General features: G+C 43.1%; 1 protein-coding gene across 1 annotated transcript in view; it reads right to left on the bottom strand.

Moving 5' to 3' along the window:
* The window catches only part of SSBP4 (single stranded DNA binding protein 4), a 309,472-nt gene that overhangs the window by 227,793 nt on the left and 61,053 nt on the right, over positions 1-20,626 (bottom strand). Inside the window, exons 3-4 of the mRNA XM_075610834.1 lie at positions 20,173-20,234; positions 7,287-7,371 (exon numbers count right to left, since the gene is read on the bottom strand). Coding sequence (XP_075466949.1) covers positions 7,287-7,371; positions 20,173-20,234 — 147 coding nt within the window. The remainder of the gene's footprint in view (positions 1-7,286; positions 7,372-20,172; positions 20,235-20,626) is intronic.

Here is a 20,626-nt window from a genome sequence, read left to right as displayed (position 1 = left end):
ATGTATATGTGAGTATGTGAGCATGTGAGTGAGATCTATTTATGTTATATGTGAGTATGTGAGCATGTGAGTGAGATCTATTTATGTTATATGTGAGTATGTGAGCATGTGAGTGAGATCTATTTATGTTATATGTGAGTATGTGAGCATGTGAGTGAGATCTATTTATGTTATATGTGAGTATGTGAGATCTATTTATGTATATCTACTAACTAACCTCAGGTCAACAGTATGGCCCTGATTTTGTAGACCTGTCCGCACACAATTCTAGTCTGGGAGATTCGCCCATCTGCAGTCAGTCTCACTGATTTTTAGCATTTGACTTCAATGGAGTCTCACTTATAGCATGTCCATGAGGACATCTCCAATTAAAGCCAAGGTGAATAAATACCAGCGAAATGGTGATTGATGCTTCAAAAATATAGATCAACAACACTTCACTCATTTAAAAGGAGCAGGGAAGCGGTCTTTAGAGGTGAGCCGCGTTAAGTTCCGCTCCAGGGACCCCCCGGTAATGGTCGCACCAGTACTTCCTGGTCTTTAAATCCTCCTTTGCACAGGCCAATAGGAAGCCGCATCAGAAATGATGTTGCAGCTTCCTATTGGGCTGTGTAACGCTGAAAATTAAAAACCGCCATTTTGTTTGCCTTTGGAAGGAACCTCATCGCCTCTACATTCAGCAGTAAGTATCTCAGGAACCAGGCAGTCGCCAGAATTGGAAATAGAGCGTTTCCGCTAGTGGAGCCCTGCTTCCTCAGTGCACGGCGCCAAGGTGCGGGTTTGTGTAGCTTTGCAAGTTGTGGCCCAAATCCTCACTGCAATGAACTGTAGCAAATATGTATAACAATATGGATACAGATAATAATAATAATAATAATAGCATGTTCTTGTATAGCGCAGGGAAGAAAAAAAAAAGATAAAGAAAAGGACATTTCTACAACATTAAAAAAAAAAAAAAAGTTAAATGATTATCCTATTTGGGTCTATGACTTCTTATGAGTTTTGTCCTCCCTAATGATGTGATGACTAGTTTTTAGACAATAAAATAAAGTTGCAGTGAAGAGGTTAAGTTCTCCTGGACGATCTGAATGCACAACACTTCCGGTTTAAGGCTGAAGGGCATTCCAAGGTCAGGAACACTGCACTGACCAGAAACACTCTGTTACCTATATCCAGAGCACAGTGATTTTGCAATCTTGACGTCTTGGACAAAACAAGAGCTCTGTATCTTTCCATCATCTGAAATCATTCCATCTGGGACGGATCCAATCAGCAGTACTTCAGCAAGGAAAATATGAGAAAATACTACACTGTTCAATTAACCCCTTTTGCTGCCAGAAAACGGATAAAGCAGCAATTCCCCCAACTCGATCCCCCTCCCCAATAAAAAAAATTAAATCAGTTTTCATATTGACCCCCTGGTGTCATGTCAGAGAAAACCCTGGTTCAAATGTGACAGGGCTGAGGTTGACACCTGACTAACCCAATCAATTAAAAAAATGCAGCATGTCACAGTTATTCCAGCAACGTTCCCAGTGACCATAGCAGAAAATTTGGGGGTTATGTTTTCTGTATTCTGTTTTTTTCTCCCTTCTTAAAAAAGATGTAACCTCCGATTCTCCGGGATATAAATGGCTGACTTTTCCTACACGCAACAAAATGGTTTATCTACCTAATAATTTCATTTATATAGCATGAGATGGGCACTACCAAACATCCTAGTTTATTGCAGACAGTCCCGGGTTGCACAGATAATTTAGAATAACTGCAGCAAGTTAAAAATCACCAAGACTGTTTTCCCATAAACAAAGGAACATAGATCAGGGGAGTCGGACAGAGCAAATGTTACAGCCACAAGTATCATCCCCCCTCCCCCCTATGCTGCCAGTGTTACCAGAAACAAACAGGAGAGTAATGCAGTTAATCCCCACTCTGCTTGCTGCAGTCAAGCTCCCACAATGCAGTGCACAGCGCTACGCAAAGCCTTGTGGGCCAAGACTTCAACAAGCAGCGCGGCAATTGACTGCTCTGCTTCCGATGCGGTTCTCTCCTGCTCTTTGCCCCAGGGTGGACAAGTGACCTCCCACAGTGGGCAGGAGCACCCAAGTACACATTTTCCAAGCCCATTACGTGTGTGGTAGTATAGCACTAATATTTTACCAATTACTACGATTTAACCCATTAACACAAATTGCAGGCTCACTGAAGTCCTACCTAGGACTGCACCTTTCACCTGTGCCATACCGGAAGGGGTTAAAGTGGAAACGTGCGCGTCCCAGGCTTCACTTGCGAGCTACCATGAAGAATCACGTCGATCGATATTAAAATCCAGAAGCCAAGCTGTCTTTTTTTTTTTTTTATTATTGTATGCGAGCTGCATGGGGAGTATCAGATTTCCTTTGTTACGCCTGCCTTCTTTTGTCAGGATGGCAGAGACTGACCGTTCGCAGTGGAACCAAGCTCAACCTCTTAACTCGTGCTGCGGCTAACTGGGGCAGGCAATGCATGAACAATGGTTCTGAGCCCCAGGTACCTGGTTAGCGCTTGGCCCGTGGAACACGGCTGCTGTTCGAGCTCTCTGTGTTGGTTTGCAAACATATCTGCTGTTAATTGCAGAGACATTGATGGGGAAATTGCAGAGGCGTCTGATGGTGAAAGCAGGGGGGGGGGGTGGGATTTGTTTTGCTGGCGGTCTGCTCAGCCTGTGTCGCTTCTGGGAATACTCCACGCGGGAGTTGGGGTTGTAGTGAATGGAGTCTCAAAGTGGACACTCTTCAAAAAAAAATAAATGGGGAGGAATCAAAATCTTACGTTAACACCAATCAGCGCTGAATTGGTGTTCCAACATGTCTGCTGTCCTAAAACTTAGGTTAGGCCAAGACGGGAGGGGGGATATTAGCCCCTTCACCACCAGAAGGGACGACATGAATTAACCCTTTCTTATTTAATCCGTGAAACTCCAACGCTACACAACGGGATAGCACTCATTTGCCTACTAATTCTCACCGATCGTAATCTGTAATCAGTTCTTAATGCAGATATTATATATAGTACTGCCCCATATTGAACCAATGAAAGTGACATGTTGAATAGGCTACGGGGGTGCTCAACAACAGGTCAGGTTTTCAGGATATCCCAGCTTCAGCACAGGTGGCTCAATCAGTCCCTCATCCAGCAGAGGTGGCTCAGAGGCTCAGTCAAAGAGCCTCTGATTGAGCCACATGTGCTGAAGCTGGGATATCCTGAAAACCTGACCTGTTGGGGGGGGAGGGGTGACTTGAGGACTGGAGTTGAGCACCCCTGGGCTAATACTTGCTCACTAATGCCTTCAATAAAATCAGTATAACGAAATGTAAACTATTTTATATTCAGTAGACGTATATGTAATAGTTGAAACCTGAAATTTAGGGTGGGTCTTCTCAGCCTTACCGTATGCGCTCTTCAGAAGGGGAGATAGCTTGAATACATATGATTACCTCATCATTGGGTTGGAGCCAACAAAAATGACAAATCGCTCTTCCTCCTCCGACTCCCCCCTCCCCCCGCCGCCCGAGAAAATTAGCCGCCTTTCAGAATGTTTTATTTTTGAATACTTTATTGAAATGTTAACCCTTTGGTTGACGAATAGGCCGTAGCACTCCGGCAAATCGCAATCACGTGACCGCTCCATAGTGCGATCAGGTGGCCGCGGCGACGCTTCATCTGGAAACGGAAGAGGAGTCCTCTTCCATCTCTCGGGAGTTCTCCGAGAATGCGAACGTGTTCCGAGAATGTGATCTCCCCTGGAAAACGAGCGCACAAAAGGGCATGACATAGCCACGTCACGGGTCCTCTTTAGTGCCAGACCCTATGATGTAGTGCAGGAGTAGCCAACTCCAATCCTCAAGGGCCACCACCCGGTTAGGTTTTAGAACTAGATTGGTCATCACTCGAGTCTAGGCGCAAAGTTCACCTTTCCTGTCTTGCCTTCAAATACTTTCTGGGCAAGCTACCCACCTATCTGAACAAGCTCCTCACCCCTACCACATGCAGCAGTTATCACCCGAGATCTGACTCCAAAAGACTATTAATGGTCCCAAGGTTCAGTAAAGTATCCGGCCGCTCCTCCTTCTCTTACCGTGCACCCCAAAACTGGAACAATCTACCGGGGAGACTCTCACAGCCTCCACCAGGCCAAGTTCTTTCAAACTAAAGCAGTCTCACATTTTAATCTGGTCTGTAACTAGGGTTGCCAGTTGGCTTCTCCAAAAATACTGGACTCAATGGTGAAAGGTGCGTCAGGTCACTATGTCCAGGGAGGAAAATACCGGACACATACATGTCCAGTATTACAGTGCCTCTCATTTTTTACTGGACAGAGTATCCAAATACAGGACAGTCCGGTTCAATACCGGACACATGGCAACCCTATCTGTAAACTGTTACATACGCCTATAATATATATCATCTTTAACTGTGCATGCAATGTCTTGTATATAATGTATACTTAATGTAACTATGTATTTGTAACCATGTATTTGTCACCATAAGGCCGAGATCATACTGTTTGCGTTGGTGTGTGCGCGCACCAAGCACAAAGTGCAGGATCCCTTGAGGCTGCTCCTACAACTAATGAGAATAACTCTTGCTTAAGAAATACACTGTTATTTACTTTACTTTCTTTTACTGCTGCTGCTTCCTGATACCTGGCACCAATTAGTTTGAACATACTCTTCTCCCCTGCATGTCCCCAACCCCCCCTCTCACCTCCCCTTCCCCACTACTCCCTCTCTCACCTCCCCCTACTCCCTCTCACCTCCCCACCGCTACTCCCTCTCTCACCTGCTCCCCCCTACTCCCTCTCACCTGCTCCCCCCTACTCCCTCTCTCACCTGCTCCCTCTCTGACCTTCTCCCCCCTACTCCCTCTCTGACCTCCTCCCCCCTACTCCCTCTCTGACCTCCTCCCCCCTACTCCCTCTCTCACCTGCTACCCCCTACTCCCTCTCTCACCTGCTACCCCCTACTCCCTCTCTGACCTTCTCCCCCTACTCCCCCTCTCACCTGCTACCCCCTACTCCCTCTCACCTGCTACCCCCTACTCCCTCTCTGACCTGCTCCCCCCTACTCCCTCTCTGACCTGCTCCCCCCTACTCCCTCTCTCACCTGCTCCCGCCTACTCCCTCTCTCACCTGCTCCCCCCTACTCCCTCTCTCACCTACTCCCCCCTACTCCCTCTCTGACATTCTCCCCACTACTCCCTCTCTGACCTTCTCTCTCCTACTCCCTCTCTCACCTACTCCCCCCTACTCCCTCTCACCTGCTCCCCCCTACTCCCTCTCTGACATTCTCCCCACTACTCCCTCTCTGACATTCTCCCCACTACTCCCTCTCTGACCTTCTCCCCCCTACTCCCTCCCTGACCTCCCCCCTACTCCCTCCCTGACCTCCCCCCTACTCTCTCTCACCTGCCCCCGCCTTCGCGATAGTTCATGCAACAGTCGAGCGCGGCCGGCTCTCCTCTGTCCTGCTCGGGGGACAGAAACATCCGGCGGGCCACATGTATGACACCCATGTACTGGTGCCCTTTACCATTTAGATCTTTTTATCCCTAATGGCAGAACTTGATGCTCTTTAACACTGCACAAACTCCCTAAACACCCCGAAACACACACCTCCCCCCTCCCCCCCCCTCCTGTTATACACAGTAAGGATAGGTATATTTGCAGGTTCGAAATCCAAAATGTCAGACTTAATTCGGAGGTTCAAATCGAGTTTTCCGTCAAATGTTAGAAATCGGAAAGTCAGGCCAGAACCTAAAACAGGCTCATCCTCCGATTGTTTTTTTTTGTTGTGTTTTTATTTCTGTTTTTTTACGGTTCATAAACTAGTTGCAGAAAGTTTTATACATTTTTTAAAATAGCAAAATGAATCGAGTTGCCGGTATAAACAAAACACGAAAAAAGTTTTAGAACGTGAGTGAAAGTGCCCACATCCCTAACGCCCACAACACACGCAAGTTTTTTTTAGTAAACAAATAGTGCCGATCAGGAAACTCCTATGGACTTCAGTAGACCATGAGAGAGAGAGAGAGAGAGAGAGAGAGAGAGACAGAGAGAGAGAGAGAGAGAGAGAGAGAGAGAGAGAGAGAGAGAGAGAGAGAGAGAGAGAGAGAGAGAGAGAGAGAGAGAGAGAGAGAGAGAGAGAGACAGAGAGAGAGACACAGGGAGAGAGAGAGAGACACACACACACACACACACGGAGAGAGAGAGAGGGAGACAGAGAGACACAGGTAGAGAGAGAGAGGGAGACAGCGAGAGAGACAGATGCTTCCTTAACCCCTTCCCAGCACGAGGCCTCCCTCCAGCATTATATGGGGCTAACCACACATCTCTACCCATGTAAGCGGAGCTTAATAAAAGCTGCCTGCTGAACTTTAAAGCGCGCTTCCACAGGGAGCATTTTTCCTGAGCCCAGAATCTAAACGAGGCCTCTGCCACCAAAGCTCCAATTAAATAGAAAACCCTCAGCCTGCCCACTGGAATATATGTTAGGCCTGAATCATACACACATGCCACAGCCAAGCACAATAATAGCACGCAACATGCTCTCCTTGGCACACAACCACTTCTCCTCTTTTTTTTTTTTTTTTAAAGCCATTCCAGCTGTTTTTCTACGATCCACAAGAGCCTTGTAAAACATCTGTAAAACGTGGTGAAGGTGGGAGAAAAAAATAAAATAAAATAACACTGCGCCGGGGCTCAGCACATATTCCTCTTTTTCACTCTGCAACGACAATTATGTTTAACCCTTGCACAGCCAGAGAGTGCTTGAGACGTACCAATTGCTCAGCTATGACCCACTCTCAGTCCAAAAATGCAGGAACATTTCTTTGTCTTGCTGTGAACGCAACATAAGCCAACATCCACCCCCCCCCCTTCTCCTTCACCAGTACTCTTCTCACCTTTCAACTTAAAACAAAACTTTGCACGTATGTTGGGAAAGACAATTACCAAAAGTTACATAAGCCAACATACACATTATTGATTATCCTTTGCATGCTTTCGATTACTACACACAGAGTAAGTTACAACAACCCCATTACAAAAAAAAAATTCACATGGCACATTTCTCTTTTTTTTGGTCTTTCCATCTATAGAAAGAAACCACACAAAATCCAGAATGCATGAAAAAGGTAACAACTCTACAGGCACTGGGTGACATCGGAACGACATTTCGGCAGCTGTAAGTGGTACTGTGGACAACCGGGTCAAACGGCGATAGGCAAAGAGTAAAGTGGGGACTTACGTAGTCGTGGAAAGCTTTAGCTTCGCTGGAATGCTCGCAAGTCTCTCGTCTGTCAGGGGCTGCACAGTACAGATCCCAAAATACACTGCAGAAGAAGAGATAAAAGCAATGTCATGTGCTAAAGCAATGGCGTCTTCGGGCTCAATTAGAGATTGCTGCACTAAAGCAGAATTGCAGGTCTCATCAAAATGTAGTTAATACAACGGTATTCTGTGTATACACTTTCCAAACGGTCTGTGTGCGCTCTACGTGTACGCATTAACCTCTTTGTGGTCAGAAGGGTCTGGCACCCCTCGCAGCGATGGGTTAGTAAAGCCAAGTACTTGGCTCTGGGAAGCATGACAAGCGGTTACAAGGAGCAACAGGAGGAGTTAAAGGGGGCAGGACGTCCCAGGACCAACATTTGTACTTATGGCAGTGTCAAATTTAAGAGATTAAATCTGGGTAACGGGTCGCAAAGTCCGACATCAATAAGTATTTTTTTTTTTTTAAATCAACATCATTTTTCAAGTTAGTTTGTAAACACGGTGAGCGGAGACGTGGGAGGGGGTTTGACTTCCCGTGGCTGCTGCCTTGTGTCTGATGTCACTGTGCAAATGCTTGAAGTGCCTCTCTTTGTCCCTATATTTATTGGCTTTCTGATAAGGACTAGGTGGGATTTAGAATAAAGAAAACAAACACTCATTCTGAGGCCCCAAAGAAAATACACTTGTGCTTAATTTCCAAAGACAGACAAGCAGACAGATCCTTGCTTTAAGCATCGTAACATTTGTTTAGAAGGAAGACCATTACATCAATACATTCTTTAAAATGTGTTGTTTTTTTCAGGGGGGGATGGGGGGTTGTCCGATAGCAGGACGGCAACCCTTAAATAATAATTTGGGTATATTTATTGCTGGGGGACAGAAATCCCTCTGTCTGATACTTTACCGGTATGTCTGGTGTGCTTATTAACCAGCGTTCAGACATTGGTGCTGTACAGTGTCTGTGGTATATAGACATAAATAAGAATCGCTGCTCAGGAGACTATTATCTTGCTTAGCAACCGTCGCAAAGAACATTTGCACCGGAGTTTGAAATTCCCAGAAATGAAGATCAGCTCCGAGCGAGGATGCAGACAAACCGGGTTCTGGCTCCGTCACGTCTTTGCCAAAAAAAAAAACAGAGTGGACTTTGAGCTTTGGAGGGCCAGACTTTAAGCTAACCCCAGTGAGCAGAACAGCAGGAAGAATGGTAGATGGTTTTTCACTTTATGCAGAAACGTAACAGTTGTTTGATGACTTTTTGTCTAATCCCACCCAAAATCAACAAAGAAATCCTATGAAAGCGCTGTCAATTACAAGCACTACCTGAAACGCTTTCCAAAACAAAACCTCAAAAATCGACTGACTTTTACACAATTGTAGTTTTAAGGATTGCCACTGTGGTTGCTATTTCCTCTCCCAGAATCCCCTGCATGTCACTGCTCATTAGTGGTAAGGTTATAAGGAAAGCACACCCTTTCAAAAGCACTCAATGCAAAATGTGATATGATGATAAATTTAAAATCAATTTTTAATGATATTTAAATAAAATAAGAATAAACACTTAAAAGTATAAATAAGGGAGTAGATCACTGTGGTGATCAAACATATAAGACAAGAAGTGTTGATTCTTATTTTATTTACATATCATTAAAAATTGATTTAAAATGTATCATCATATCACATTTTGCATTGAGTGCTTGTGAAAGAGTGTGCTTTCCTTATAACCTTACCACTATTTGTATCCCCTATTGTACCTTTGCTAGTAATATACTGCTTTGTTAATTAGGCTGAAGCGAGAGTTTCCCCTGTTTCCCTTCCCCTTTATTTTTCCACTGCTCATTAGCTCAGCCAAGGGAGGGCAATGACATCATCAGACAGGAATTTCGGATGGTCTGTGGAAGTTTTGCTGCAGGAATGTGGAGGGATTAATGTTCTTAGTTTAGGAGGGATTGCACTTTTAAAAGCAGTAGTTCCACAAATTCCCTCACCCCCCTTATTTTACAATAAGGGAACAAGGGAGGGGGGAGGGGAGGAGTCCTCTAGAGCTGAACCTTGCTTTTTCAGAACCCACCGGTTCCCAATATAATTATTGATGGAGATTGGTATTACTTCTGGGTTTTTAAGGGGGATTTGAATGGTTGTCCAGGGGTCACTGAAGCCAAAAATAGCATGGTCCAGCTCTGGGGCAACCCAGGGTTTCCATGCTGTAAAAAAAAAGAAGATACCAGAACTGCTGCATTAAAGCTGCCGTTAAAGATAAAATTAAAATTCCATTCATTATGTGCATCAATACAATCTGCACACTGACAAGTGATTAGCTAAGTTGCTGATCGATCCGTTCTCCTGTAATCGATCACTGAAGATTCGTCTCGGGGTTCTTTAAATCACTGTTAGGGCTGCAGAACAGTACCCAACATGCAAAGTTCTGTGTGGAAGATCATTTTTTTTTTTTTTAAATGCTACAAGTTTTTTCTCATAGTACAGAACTTAAAAAAAACCTAACAAAAAACCGCATGTAGGATATTGTTTGAACTGCAGCCTTAAAGTACTGTATGTTTATTAGCTTTGTTTAAAGATAAGGGAGTGCTTACCACCTACTACTTTAGCACTTCCAACTGCAGCTGGACCAAACCAGCTGCCACTATCAAATTTACTATCTGTGGTAATATCCTGACAGACCGTGGACACATTTCGGACTTTAAAACAAACCTGATAAACTAGAAAACAGATCAGTTGTGTTTGGGAACACCGAGGCTCAGGCTTGACTGAAGAAAGAATTCTGCAGATATTCAGAGTTCATAATGATGGATCAAGAGGAAAAACGAAGGCACATTTTCCCAGAGGTTTTGGACCAGCTAAGACAACTGCTATGTAGCATTTCATGGTCCATATGTTATAAATCTAAAAATTTACAGCAGATCAGAACCACTTGGCCCACTTCGATGCGTATTCTCCTATCTGCTAGAAACTGCAGACATAATTAGATCGGTTTGTTACTTTCATATTTAAGATGGCTTTGTGTCTATCAGAAATGAATTCCTTTACTATACTAGCTTCTACAAACGCCATTGGGAGTCTCTTCCACGAATCTACCTTCTTTCCCCCTGAGCCTGTCACCAACCAGCTTCAGGGCATGGTCTCTTATTTTAGCACCTCTGTCTGAAATATGCTTTCCACCCCCTACTTTTTGAATCCCTGGATATATTTGAAAGTGTCAATCATATTCCACTTCTCTGCCAAGCTGGACATGTGGAGTTCCATGCAGACCGCCTTCTGCTCTAACAAAAAATGACAGCAACACTTATTTTGATCATGTAGCACAAGTATACACACCAGCCTATACGTGCAAATGAAGAACACGAAACGAGTGTGTTGGAGTTATGCCCTTGGCTGGCATCCCGGACCACAGTGGTACAATCACAACACTCAAGTCACCAGAGCTAAAGAACCACCACAGGAGACGTTTCCACACCGAGGGGAGGAATAGGGATCGATTGAGAATCTGTTTTGAGGTTATCTGATGAGCCCTGGTTTATACATCACTCATGTATTTAAAAAAAATCAACACAATATAGTCAATGTTGAACAATACATTAATGCACCATAAGAGGCTGCTCCATGCTTCCTATTCTGTACAATATACTTTAAGTAGGACACTTAGCATCAATGTGCCAAGATATTTTTCACATGGGGATAAAGAGTGGCTCAGTGAATAAAGACACTGACTGGCACGGAGTTTGAAAAAGGGGAATTCCTCGGGCCCCAAAAACATAGATTGTAAGCTCTACGGGGCAGGGACTGTGTCTGCAAAAATGTCTCTGTAAAGCGCTATGTAGAAAACTAGCAGCACTATACAAGAACAAACAATATGAGGTTTGTGTGTACAGCAGCGTGTGATTTGGGGGTGTCAGTAGGAGGAGTTGAACGGTGTAGAAGGAAATGACTCACATATAAGAACAGCATGAACCAAATTAGGCGAAAATCGATTTACACGTTTCATACATTTGACACAGACTCCATATTCCTTTGATAAATGAAGCAGCTTTCCTGGTGGTACAATGAAAGAACATCGTAGTGACATTTAGCAGGAAGGGGATTTATAAAGCAGAACTTTGTATCAATTTTACACCAAAAGATTTTCACTCACAAGAAATGGTTTAAAAAAATAAATAAATAAATAAATAAAATGTACATAAAAAGATTGCCTCTTCAACAGTATTAGCCATCAAGTTCTGAAGGCTTTCCAAAGGTCTTAAAAATATAATAACTTTATCACATCTGTCTCTTCTGTTAAAAACAGGTTAAATTGCCAAGATGACACTTTTTTGTGACTGCGAGGTCTCAAATCAGATCAGACCCACTGCGATGAAATGAGGTTTCCTGTAAGTTGATTAAACCAGTCAGGGTAGTATGGTAGTGCTGTATCACCATCTCATACCGAGGAGAACATAACAACAAGCTTACAAGACCTCACAAGTCTCAATGTGACCTGCTAACGTTTTTTTTTACACTTAATTACGGAAACCTCCTCTTCCCCTTCCCCTCCCCCCCCCCCCAAAAAAACAATCAGGGACTCTCGAAAGATGATCACTCCATCCTCCACTAACCACCCTTTAAACAGAAATGCCCTACAGAGGCAAAAACAACAAACCCACCAGGATTTTGACATGTTAATTCAGTGATCTCTACTGGTCTTTATCCCAACGTCTTAGAACCCCCCAACAGGTCAGGTTTTCAGTATATCACAAGTGGCTATCACAGGTGGCTCAATCGGTCCCTGCTTCTGACTGAGCCACCTGTGCTGAAGCTGGGATATCCTCAAAAACTCACCTGTCGACAGGGGCGAGGAGGGGAATTGAATACTATAGTTGGTCTGTCCAATTGGATCCAAGACATTGGAGATGTTCATTTCAATGCGCTTTGCCAGCATACTTTACCTGTCCGGTGCCGATGGGCTCTTTATTATTTATATATTTGTTAATTGCATTCCAATTAACCTTTAGAGTGCTGGGGGTCTGGTGGCAAACCAGAGTGCCAGCGGTCCGTCTGCACTTCCGGTCATGTGATCGCTCTTGGAGTGAGCCCATGACCGCAACCAAGCCCAGGATAACGGCAGTGGAGGTGTTCCACTTTCGTTTAGATCTGGCTGGCCTCTCCGTGTGTCATAGCAGTTGCCCCTAGAAAACAAGCAAGCGACCACGACGTACCTGGTATATGATAAGGGCACTCTAAAGTGTTAATGGGGCTTTTCATCATCATTAGCTGATGTTTGAAGAAGCCATCACGTTGAACTCGCAAAGCAATACGTTTGTATACGACTGTACAGTGTGACTGGCTTCCCTAAACAAATGTAATCATTCTTAACGCAAACATTGAGCTGGCTTGCTTTTGTAAACATTAAGAGTTTTCCTTTTAAAACGGGGATCCTCAAAGTAAATGCTCAATCTCTTAGCCATATAGATGGTAAGTGGGTAGGTGCTGGTCGGGCCTCGAAGAAAGTGCAGTATACAAATGGGTGCCATGACCTTTTAGAAAAGGGGTTTATTGAAGAGCCATCCCCAAAAAAAACCCTTCACAGACCTTCACAATACACGTGGCAAATAATACTTTCAGGGAATCATCCTCGAGTAGGTTTCGGTCCTCTCCAGAGGAGGTGCATAGGCTTAGTTACCCATTTCATAAGGACACAGTGGAATAGCTTGCAGGGAGACAGTGAGGCGAGAAACAAACTGGCTAATTGGGCCAATCCAGTGGAAGTACAGATTGCAGTATGGGAAACCCCTGTAAGGATAGTGTGGAAAGCCGTCTCCTGCAAACGTAGGCATTCTGGTCCGTTAACAGGTGCGGGTTAATGATCTGGGCATGTTACTAAAACTGGAAAACAATAAATAGCGACATAGACATACTAGCTGCAGACCAAATACATATGAAATCTATATACAGGACTTACATTGAGGACCCCACTATGAAGAACCTGCTTCCAGAGCAAAGGTTTGGGTTGTATATACCCTCTGTGCTTCCTATGGTGATATCACTGGTCACGGGCTAGAAAGGGGAGGGCGAACCCAGAGTGATCCCACCCAGTTAACCCCTTAAGGCAGTTAACCTTTATAGAAACCAGTAGCCATCCAAGAGGCGGTGACACACTCCTAATGTTGTGCCCAACATTCTTGTAAACATACAAAGTGATAAAAGTTGGAATATTTAAAACATTTACATTCTGAGAACACAGGATAATACATTACAGCCGCATGCATTTATCTTTCTAAATAACCCAGATATAATATCTATTGTATCACTAAATTACTTACATAACATGAAACAGCTCGAGACAATACAAAAACGGTGGCAGCATTATGCATATAGATCTCCACAATCAGAGGGGCTTTCTTTAACAGCAATGGGTAGTCAGGCTTTTTGACGTCTCCATTCCCGTGGGGTACTTCTATGAAGTGTACCCCCTTAGACTCATTGTCCACATACTCTGTCTTTGTAGACAATATGGCCTATATGCTAGATCTGCACTATTTTGTCTAAATAGTCCTTCCTTGAGGTAAGGATAGTATGACCATGAGGAGCGATATAGTCTTTCACACAAATCTCAATCCACTAGTGCCGAAATACAGTATGTCCACAATGTCCATAACTCCCTCAGGCACATTTGGATACTCTTATCCCAAAGTGTCCCGGACTCTGTCCCGAACACCGCTTTCGGCTCTACTCAGCCGGGTCAGGTTCTTGCTGTGAGGCACCCCAGGCAGAACCCAGACCAATAGGTTCCTTTCTAGTGGTCTCTGCCAGAGACATGCCCCACAGTACATTCTGTTATCAATAGAGTCCATGTAATTCCTCCAGAGGAGTTAACGGACCTTCCCACCAGCACACAACCCTACCCCTCACAGAAGACATCTGGGTAAGTTTAACTTGAATAGAACGCTCTACAATCACTGTATTCTTCCCTCCCGGACCAGAAAGGGAAAGGGTGGAGACCGCATCCACTACCAGGCTCTTTCCAAAATATGACAGCCTGTCGGTAGCTGTTCCAGCAAACTCCCGCACTACAGGCTCTGCTCAACTGTCGTCAGCTTCTCCGTGGGGACTATCACGTGGCTCTGCCAGTGAAGAAACAGCCGAGTCATCATCCTGTAACACTAGCGCCACCTCAGTCGGTGCTTCATCCGAAGTAATTTCTTTCAGACAGGTTCTCTCCCAGGGACATCTCAGGATCATTCAGGATCCTTGTTCCCTGTCCTCTTCGGCACGAAGATCCGGGCCACTTCTCACCGGCACGAAGATCCGGGCCACTTCTCACCTATCTAAATCACTCCATCGGGCACAGCTTGTCTGAGATATGGTGGGAGTGGTTCCCGGTCGCTTATGAACAGTATAGGCGGGGTGTCCACCACACTAGAAATCTCGCTGACCAACGCAGTAGTAGTATCAGTAGGGATATTCTTTAACTCCTGAAACCTCAATTTCTGAAGGTAGTGCGTGACGCACTCATCACATCGGGCATCGCAGGACAATTCTCTTCCAGGGAGCTTGCAGAGTGCGCATAGAGCCTGGAAGTACTCTTTCCCTTAAATGATAACCACGCAGACCCATCCTGGGACTTCATAATGGGAGACTGTTAAGGCAGGCACAGTAGGCTCCATCGAGTTGAGTTAGAGACGTTGTAAATTGTTCAAACTTGGGTCATCGTAAAGTGCTCAAGTTTGGATAGAGACACAAAGTCCAGTTCAGAACATGAGGCAGATTGTTGTTTTGTCACACATTTAACCCTGCACGTGCTTTCCTTCTTGCAAACTTTCTTGGCAGGACAACTTTGCACAGCAGTCCTCAATCCTGGGACCTTGCAAATTTAGCTCCTAGTACACAAAAGCCTGAAACCAGTCCTTAAGGTGCGTAACCATGCAACAAATAGTTCCACTGATGGGATACTTCCAAAATGAGTTCTTCCAGTGTGGAAACTTGTAAATACAGTCCTTTAATACAGAGATAAATATAGTAACTGTTCTATAAGTTCAAGGAGATGCACTAAGCAAGATCATCCGATCAGTAAGTCTTTGCGGGGTACTTTTAAACTGGGATAAAGTTATATGGCGAATTGGTGACTTGGAGACAATTGGGAGTGCCGATGTATCATAAACCTACCCAGGACACGTGAAAAAGGTATAGGCTTACCTCCTCATGGGAACCGGGATCATCGGTCTAATTGGCGACTCTCAATCTTACGGTGGGGAACTGCGTGTGTTCCCTTTGTTCACCGCTTCTCCATAATGCAGCAGTATAGCTGCTCGAGTGCCTGGATTTCCAATCAACGACCCTCCAATCATTTGGATTCACAATGGAAAAAGTTCAGAGCAGATCGGTGACACAGCTCTCCTTTTTTGTGTCACTTGTTTTTAAATATGATCTAATAAAGTATTTCTTCTTGTTCTTCTTCATTTTTTCAATAATCTAGTGAGTTCCTGTCCAATCTGCGGATTTGTACTCTATCACGATCTGCTCTAAACTTGATATATAACAACTTGGGAAAACTCTGTGAACAAATCTCAACACACTTTCTTCACTGCAAACGTTCCACAACAAGCAAAAACACAAAACATTGTCAATATCCAGCACCACGTTGGGTGCCAAATGTAACCCCCATTACCTGGCTATGAATGGTGTCCCATCAGATTATTTCATAAAGAAAATGCTCAATCTCTCAGCCATAGAGATGGTAAGTGGGTAAGCGCTGGCTTGGCGTGGATGAAAGTGCAGTATAGAAATAGGGCGCCATGAACTTTTATGAAAGAAAAGGTGTTTATTGAACATCCGTCCCCAAAAAAAAAAGGTTCACTAGGACATTCACAATAAACATGGAAAATAATACTTTCAGGGAATCATCCCCTAGTTGGTTCTGGTGCCAACGTTGCTTAAGGACATCGTGGAATAGCTTGCTGAGAGACAGTGATGTGAGAAACGAACTGGCTAATTGGCCCATGCAGTGGGAGTACTGGTTGCAGTATAGGCAACCTGTTGAGGACAGTGCGGCATCCTTCTCCTGCAAACTTAGGCTTCCTGATCCTTTAACAGGCGCTGGCTAATGATCGTGGCATGTTACTAAAACTGGAAAACAAACAGCGACAGACATATTAGCTGCAGACTAGATGCATATAAACTCTATATACAGAACTTACATTGAAGAACACAGTCAGAACTCTGAAGAACCTGCTTCCAGAACGAAGGGTGAGTGATGTTACCATAGGAAGCACAGAGGATATATATATATATATATATATATATATATATATATATATATATATATATATATATATATATATATATAGCTAGCACTGGTCACAGGGTAGAAAGGGGAGGGGACAGGCGAACGCCGAGTAATCCCACCCAGTTAACACCTTACAGAAACCAGTAGCCATCCAAGAGGGGGCTGCGTGTGTGAAAGGCATTTTTGTTTTTTTTGCTACTATTGGAATGGGGTTACGGGCATTAAAAGTGATCGATGAGAGTCAGTTATAATTTTAAAGCCTTAGAGAAGTAGAAGTGTAACTTATTATTTGTTTACACTACAGTATGTTCATTTTCAAGGAGACACCACGAAGATGACCCGCAGCTCACTGTGATCAATATTATTATATCACTCCTTTGCAGTCTCTGAATCCCAATGCAGTAACCTTTGGCGTTGGGTGGAGAACTTATCACACACAAAACACAATTGGAAATTATTTTAGTTCCTGAGATAGATGGTGAGATAGACAAGAAATGCTTAATCCCTGCAGTGTACCAATAAATAATTTGAAATATGTGTCTGGCTCATAATCAATGGGTCCCCTGTGTGGAAAAGGGACCATAATTTACGCGAGTTTCTCCATTGTAGCCAGGCACCGACAGATCACAGCTTCTCTCTAGGGCAGTATGAATGACTCTGGGATCCCATGAGTGAAATCAGACATGAGGACAAAATACATATCTTACTCTGAAACAGCACACAGTCAGTTGATTGTAATTGTAATTTGTTTAATTGAAGATACTGATTTTTTTTTTTTTTTACATTTTTATAACAGAGCTACCTAGTAGGATGTTAAATCCCCCAATAGGATAACCCCCTTCACATGTCCCTTGTCCCTATACATTAAAATGTAATGACCCCTTAACGCACCACATTCCCCCATACACTGTAATGGTATCTCCTTTCCTACACATCACTTTCCCCCATACATATCACTGGGTTATCCTTTTGCACACACCAATTTCCACCATATACACATCAGTCTCTCCCCCATTAGAGAACAATGGAATCCCAACTTGCACACATTTGTTGATCCCATAGACGTCTATAGGAATATCCTTTTACACACATTAGTTGCTCCTGTAGATGCGTTTCAGGCAACTCTGGAAGCAAAGGGTTTAAAACATAGCACTACAAGTGTTTAAAAAAGTGTAATCATTTTGCAGATGTAACTAAAATTAAATATAAAAAGTGTTGAAATATACCATATTTCTTATTAGGAATAAGGAGGAAACAATCTTTCATATGTGATGCTACTGTAGGTATGACACTACAGGCAACATTGAAGCCCAGAAAGAGAAGTTAAGGCTTTGTCCATAGTGAAAGCGAGCGGAGTGCTACAGTGCTACAGTGCTACATGCCTCGCGCAAGCTTTCCTCTCTGCCGATGTGTGGCCTGTAGTTTTTTGGGAAAGCGAGAGAGGGGGTGGGTGCGGTCATGACGTGGTGGGACGTGTCAAGGCAGTGTCATGCATGAAAACACGCCTTTAGCGAATAATAAAATGCATAATGCCATGCAATTTACAGAAGTATTCTGCAAACATACATACATACACACACACATATATATACACAGTATATACATATATACACACACACATATATATACACACATATACACCATGCAATTTACAGAAGTATTCTGCAAACATACATACATATATACACACACACACACATATATATATATATATATATATATATATACACAGTATATACATATACATATATACACACACACACATATATATATATACACATATACACCATGCAATTTACAGAAGTATTCAGCAAACATACACACACACACACACACACACACACACACACACACACACACACACACACACACACACACACACACACTATGCCATGCATGAAAACATGCCTTGTTAACTTTTTTTTTTTATTATAAAATGTGATGCATTGAAATAAGCATTGTGTACTACAAAAAAATACAAAATAAAGAATTATTGTATATACAAGTAATGGACAATACATCAGAAATTTCTTTCCATAAATTATCATTGATATTTCTGTCATAGTATGAATTGAAGGTTCACGTTTGTAAACCTCAGAAATCAAATTTTCAATAGTTGAGTTGTCCATTAACTCACAGCAAGCACAACTCCACTGACAAAAAGTCATTGGAACAGTATCCAGGCAGAATAACTTACTAAATTTTCATTGGCTGTTAGCCGCTCAAATGACCAGATTGTCTCGCTGCAATAGCAAACAAGTTCGTCTCTTTTGCTTTTGGTATCCTTGCATCTCACGTGCAAGCTCGCGCTTACTATGGCCATGCGCTTTGGAATACAAACATTTGTTTGTAGCGCAAACTATGTAGCTCGCTCCATATCTTGCACTAAGACTTTCAACATACTGCAGTCTCTCAAAGACTTCCAGTGCCCCAAATGACATTACATCCAAGGAGGCTCTGAGATTAATGTGTCTAACTGTTCTACTTCTAGTTGGTCTGCCATGACATTGTAGGGAATATTCCTGCTCCAGTTTGGCAGGACAGCAAGATGATCCAGAATTGCCCTTCTACGATTGACAGTTTAGTAACGGGTGGTACAGTCTAGAGTTGTATTCTGTATAAAATACAGTCCAGAGGTTTGCAAACCATTTAATCGATCGCCGATCACTTCAATATTAATCATCGTTGGGAGGATCACTATGCTTACACTAAACTCCATTCATCCACATTTTATATGTACGTGCAACATCTATAAACATAAAAAATCCCACTGTAAAAAAAACACAACAGATGTTTTATATGTAAAGCCTTTTAGTAGAGGTCAAATATGCTCAGACTGTAGCCTGATGTGAATTCTGAGCAGCTACAGGGACAACCACTAAAGACTTTGGGGACCACAATTTGAGAACTCCTGTTCTATACTCTCTGACAAAGAAGTTACACAGTGGTGCCTGCAAGAAAAAGGAGAGAGACCACGTTGTCATCCTCAGCCATGATGGCGTTTTTTCAGCGGTCGTTAACAATCATAATGGGGGAGTATCCCTGCTTCCCTTGTTTGAAGCCCCATCAGAGATCCAATTTGAGATGCCACTTGCCAAGTCTCCCTCAGGAAGACTCATTAATTGTAAGTTTAAATGGTTACTTTTTATACTTTTTTCTTTAAAGTTCAAAACGTACATGAAAAGGTTCAGAGATCTCCCTCACGGAAGTTTTAAACTGAATGGAGACATTTTCGTTTCAAGAATAAAGGATTCTGCCACTGGATCAGTTCATCTCTGGCCAGCATTTAGCTTCTGAAACTAGCACTATATACTCCAAAATGATGACCCCTGTGAAGTCATGGTCAGTGTTCGTTACAAAGGAGAACTTGCAGGAAATTGTGGTGGGAAAGGTGGTCTCCGTGATCAAAATCTGTGAAAAACACAATCCTAAAGTGGCAGGTTTAACTCGTAACCATTTGGAACGTGCTTCTCTTTGTAGCATCAATGTACTCGCTCTCCGATTCTGCCTGTATGTGACAGCTCGCGATTTACAGTGTGGTTATAGAAAGAAAAAGAAGAAAAACACCTAAATTATTCAAACTTACCACCACCAAGAGTGCAAAAACCCAGGCGGTTCTCCTAATGTGATATTTTTCTCCCATCGTATCTGTAAGAAATAATGAAAACATTTCAGATATAAAATTTAAAAAAAAATGACAAATGAGGCAAAAAGAACAAACTGCAAGACTTGATAAATAAGTATAAAAAGAACAAACTGCAAGACTTTGAATTCATCACAACAACTTTAATAGGATCACCCTGCTAAAAACGAGTCTCTTTCTTAAAACAGCAGGTCTCCATGTAGACGTCAGTGAAATCTCTCACTTTATCAATAGGCACCTGGCTCGTAAGAGTATCAATAGGTGGAGAGCTAATCGAAAACCCCAGCATCGCAATGAGGAATTATATTTAAGAAGCATACTGCCCAAATTTCCCTGGTTAAAAATCAGGGAAACTAATAATAAGCATCAAATGCATCATTTTTCTGCTGCTTTGGTC

This window comes from Ascaphus truei, chromosome 8, assembly GCF_040206685.1.
Source record: "Ascaphus truei isolate aAscTru1 chromosome 8, aAscTru1.hap1, whole genome shotgun sequence".
NCBI classification, from domain to species: Eukaryota; Metazoa; Chordata; class Amphibia; order Anura; family Ascaphidae; genus Ascaphus; species Ascaphus truei.
Note: the sequence above shows the minus strand (reverse complement) of the source record. Positions and strands in the feature narration are given on the sequence as shown.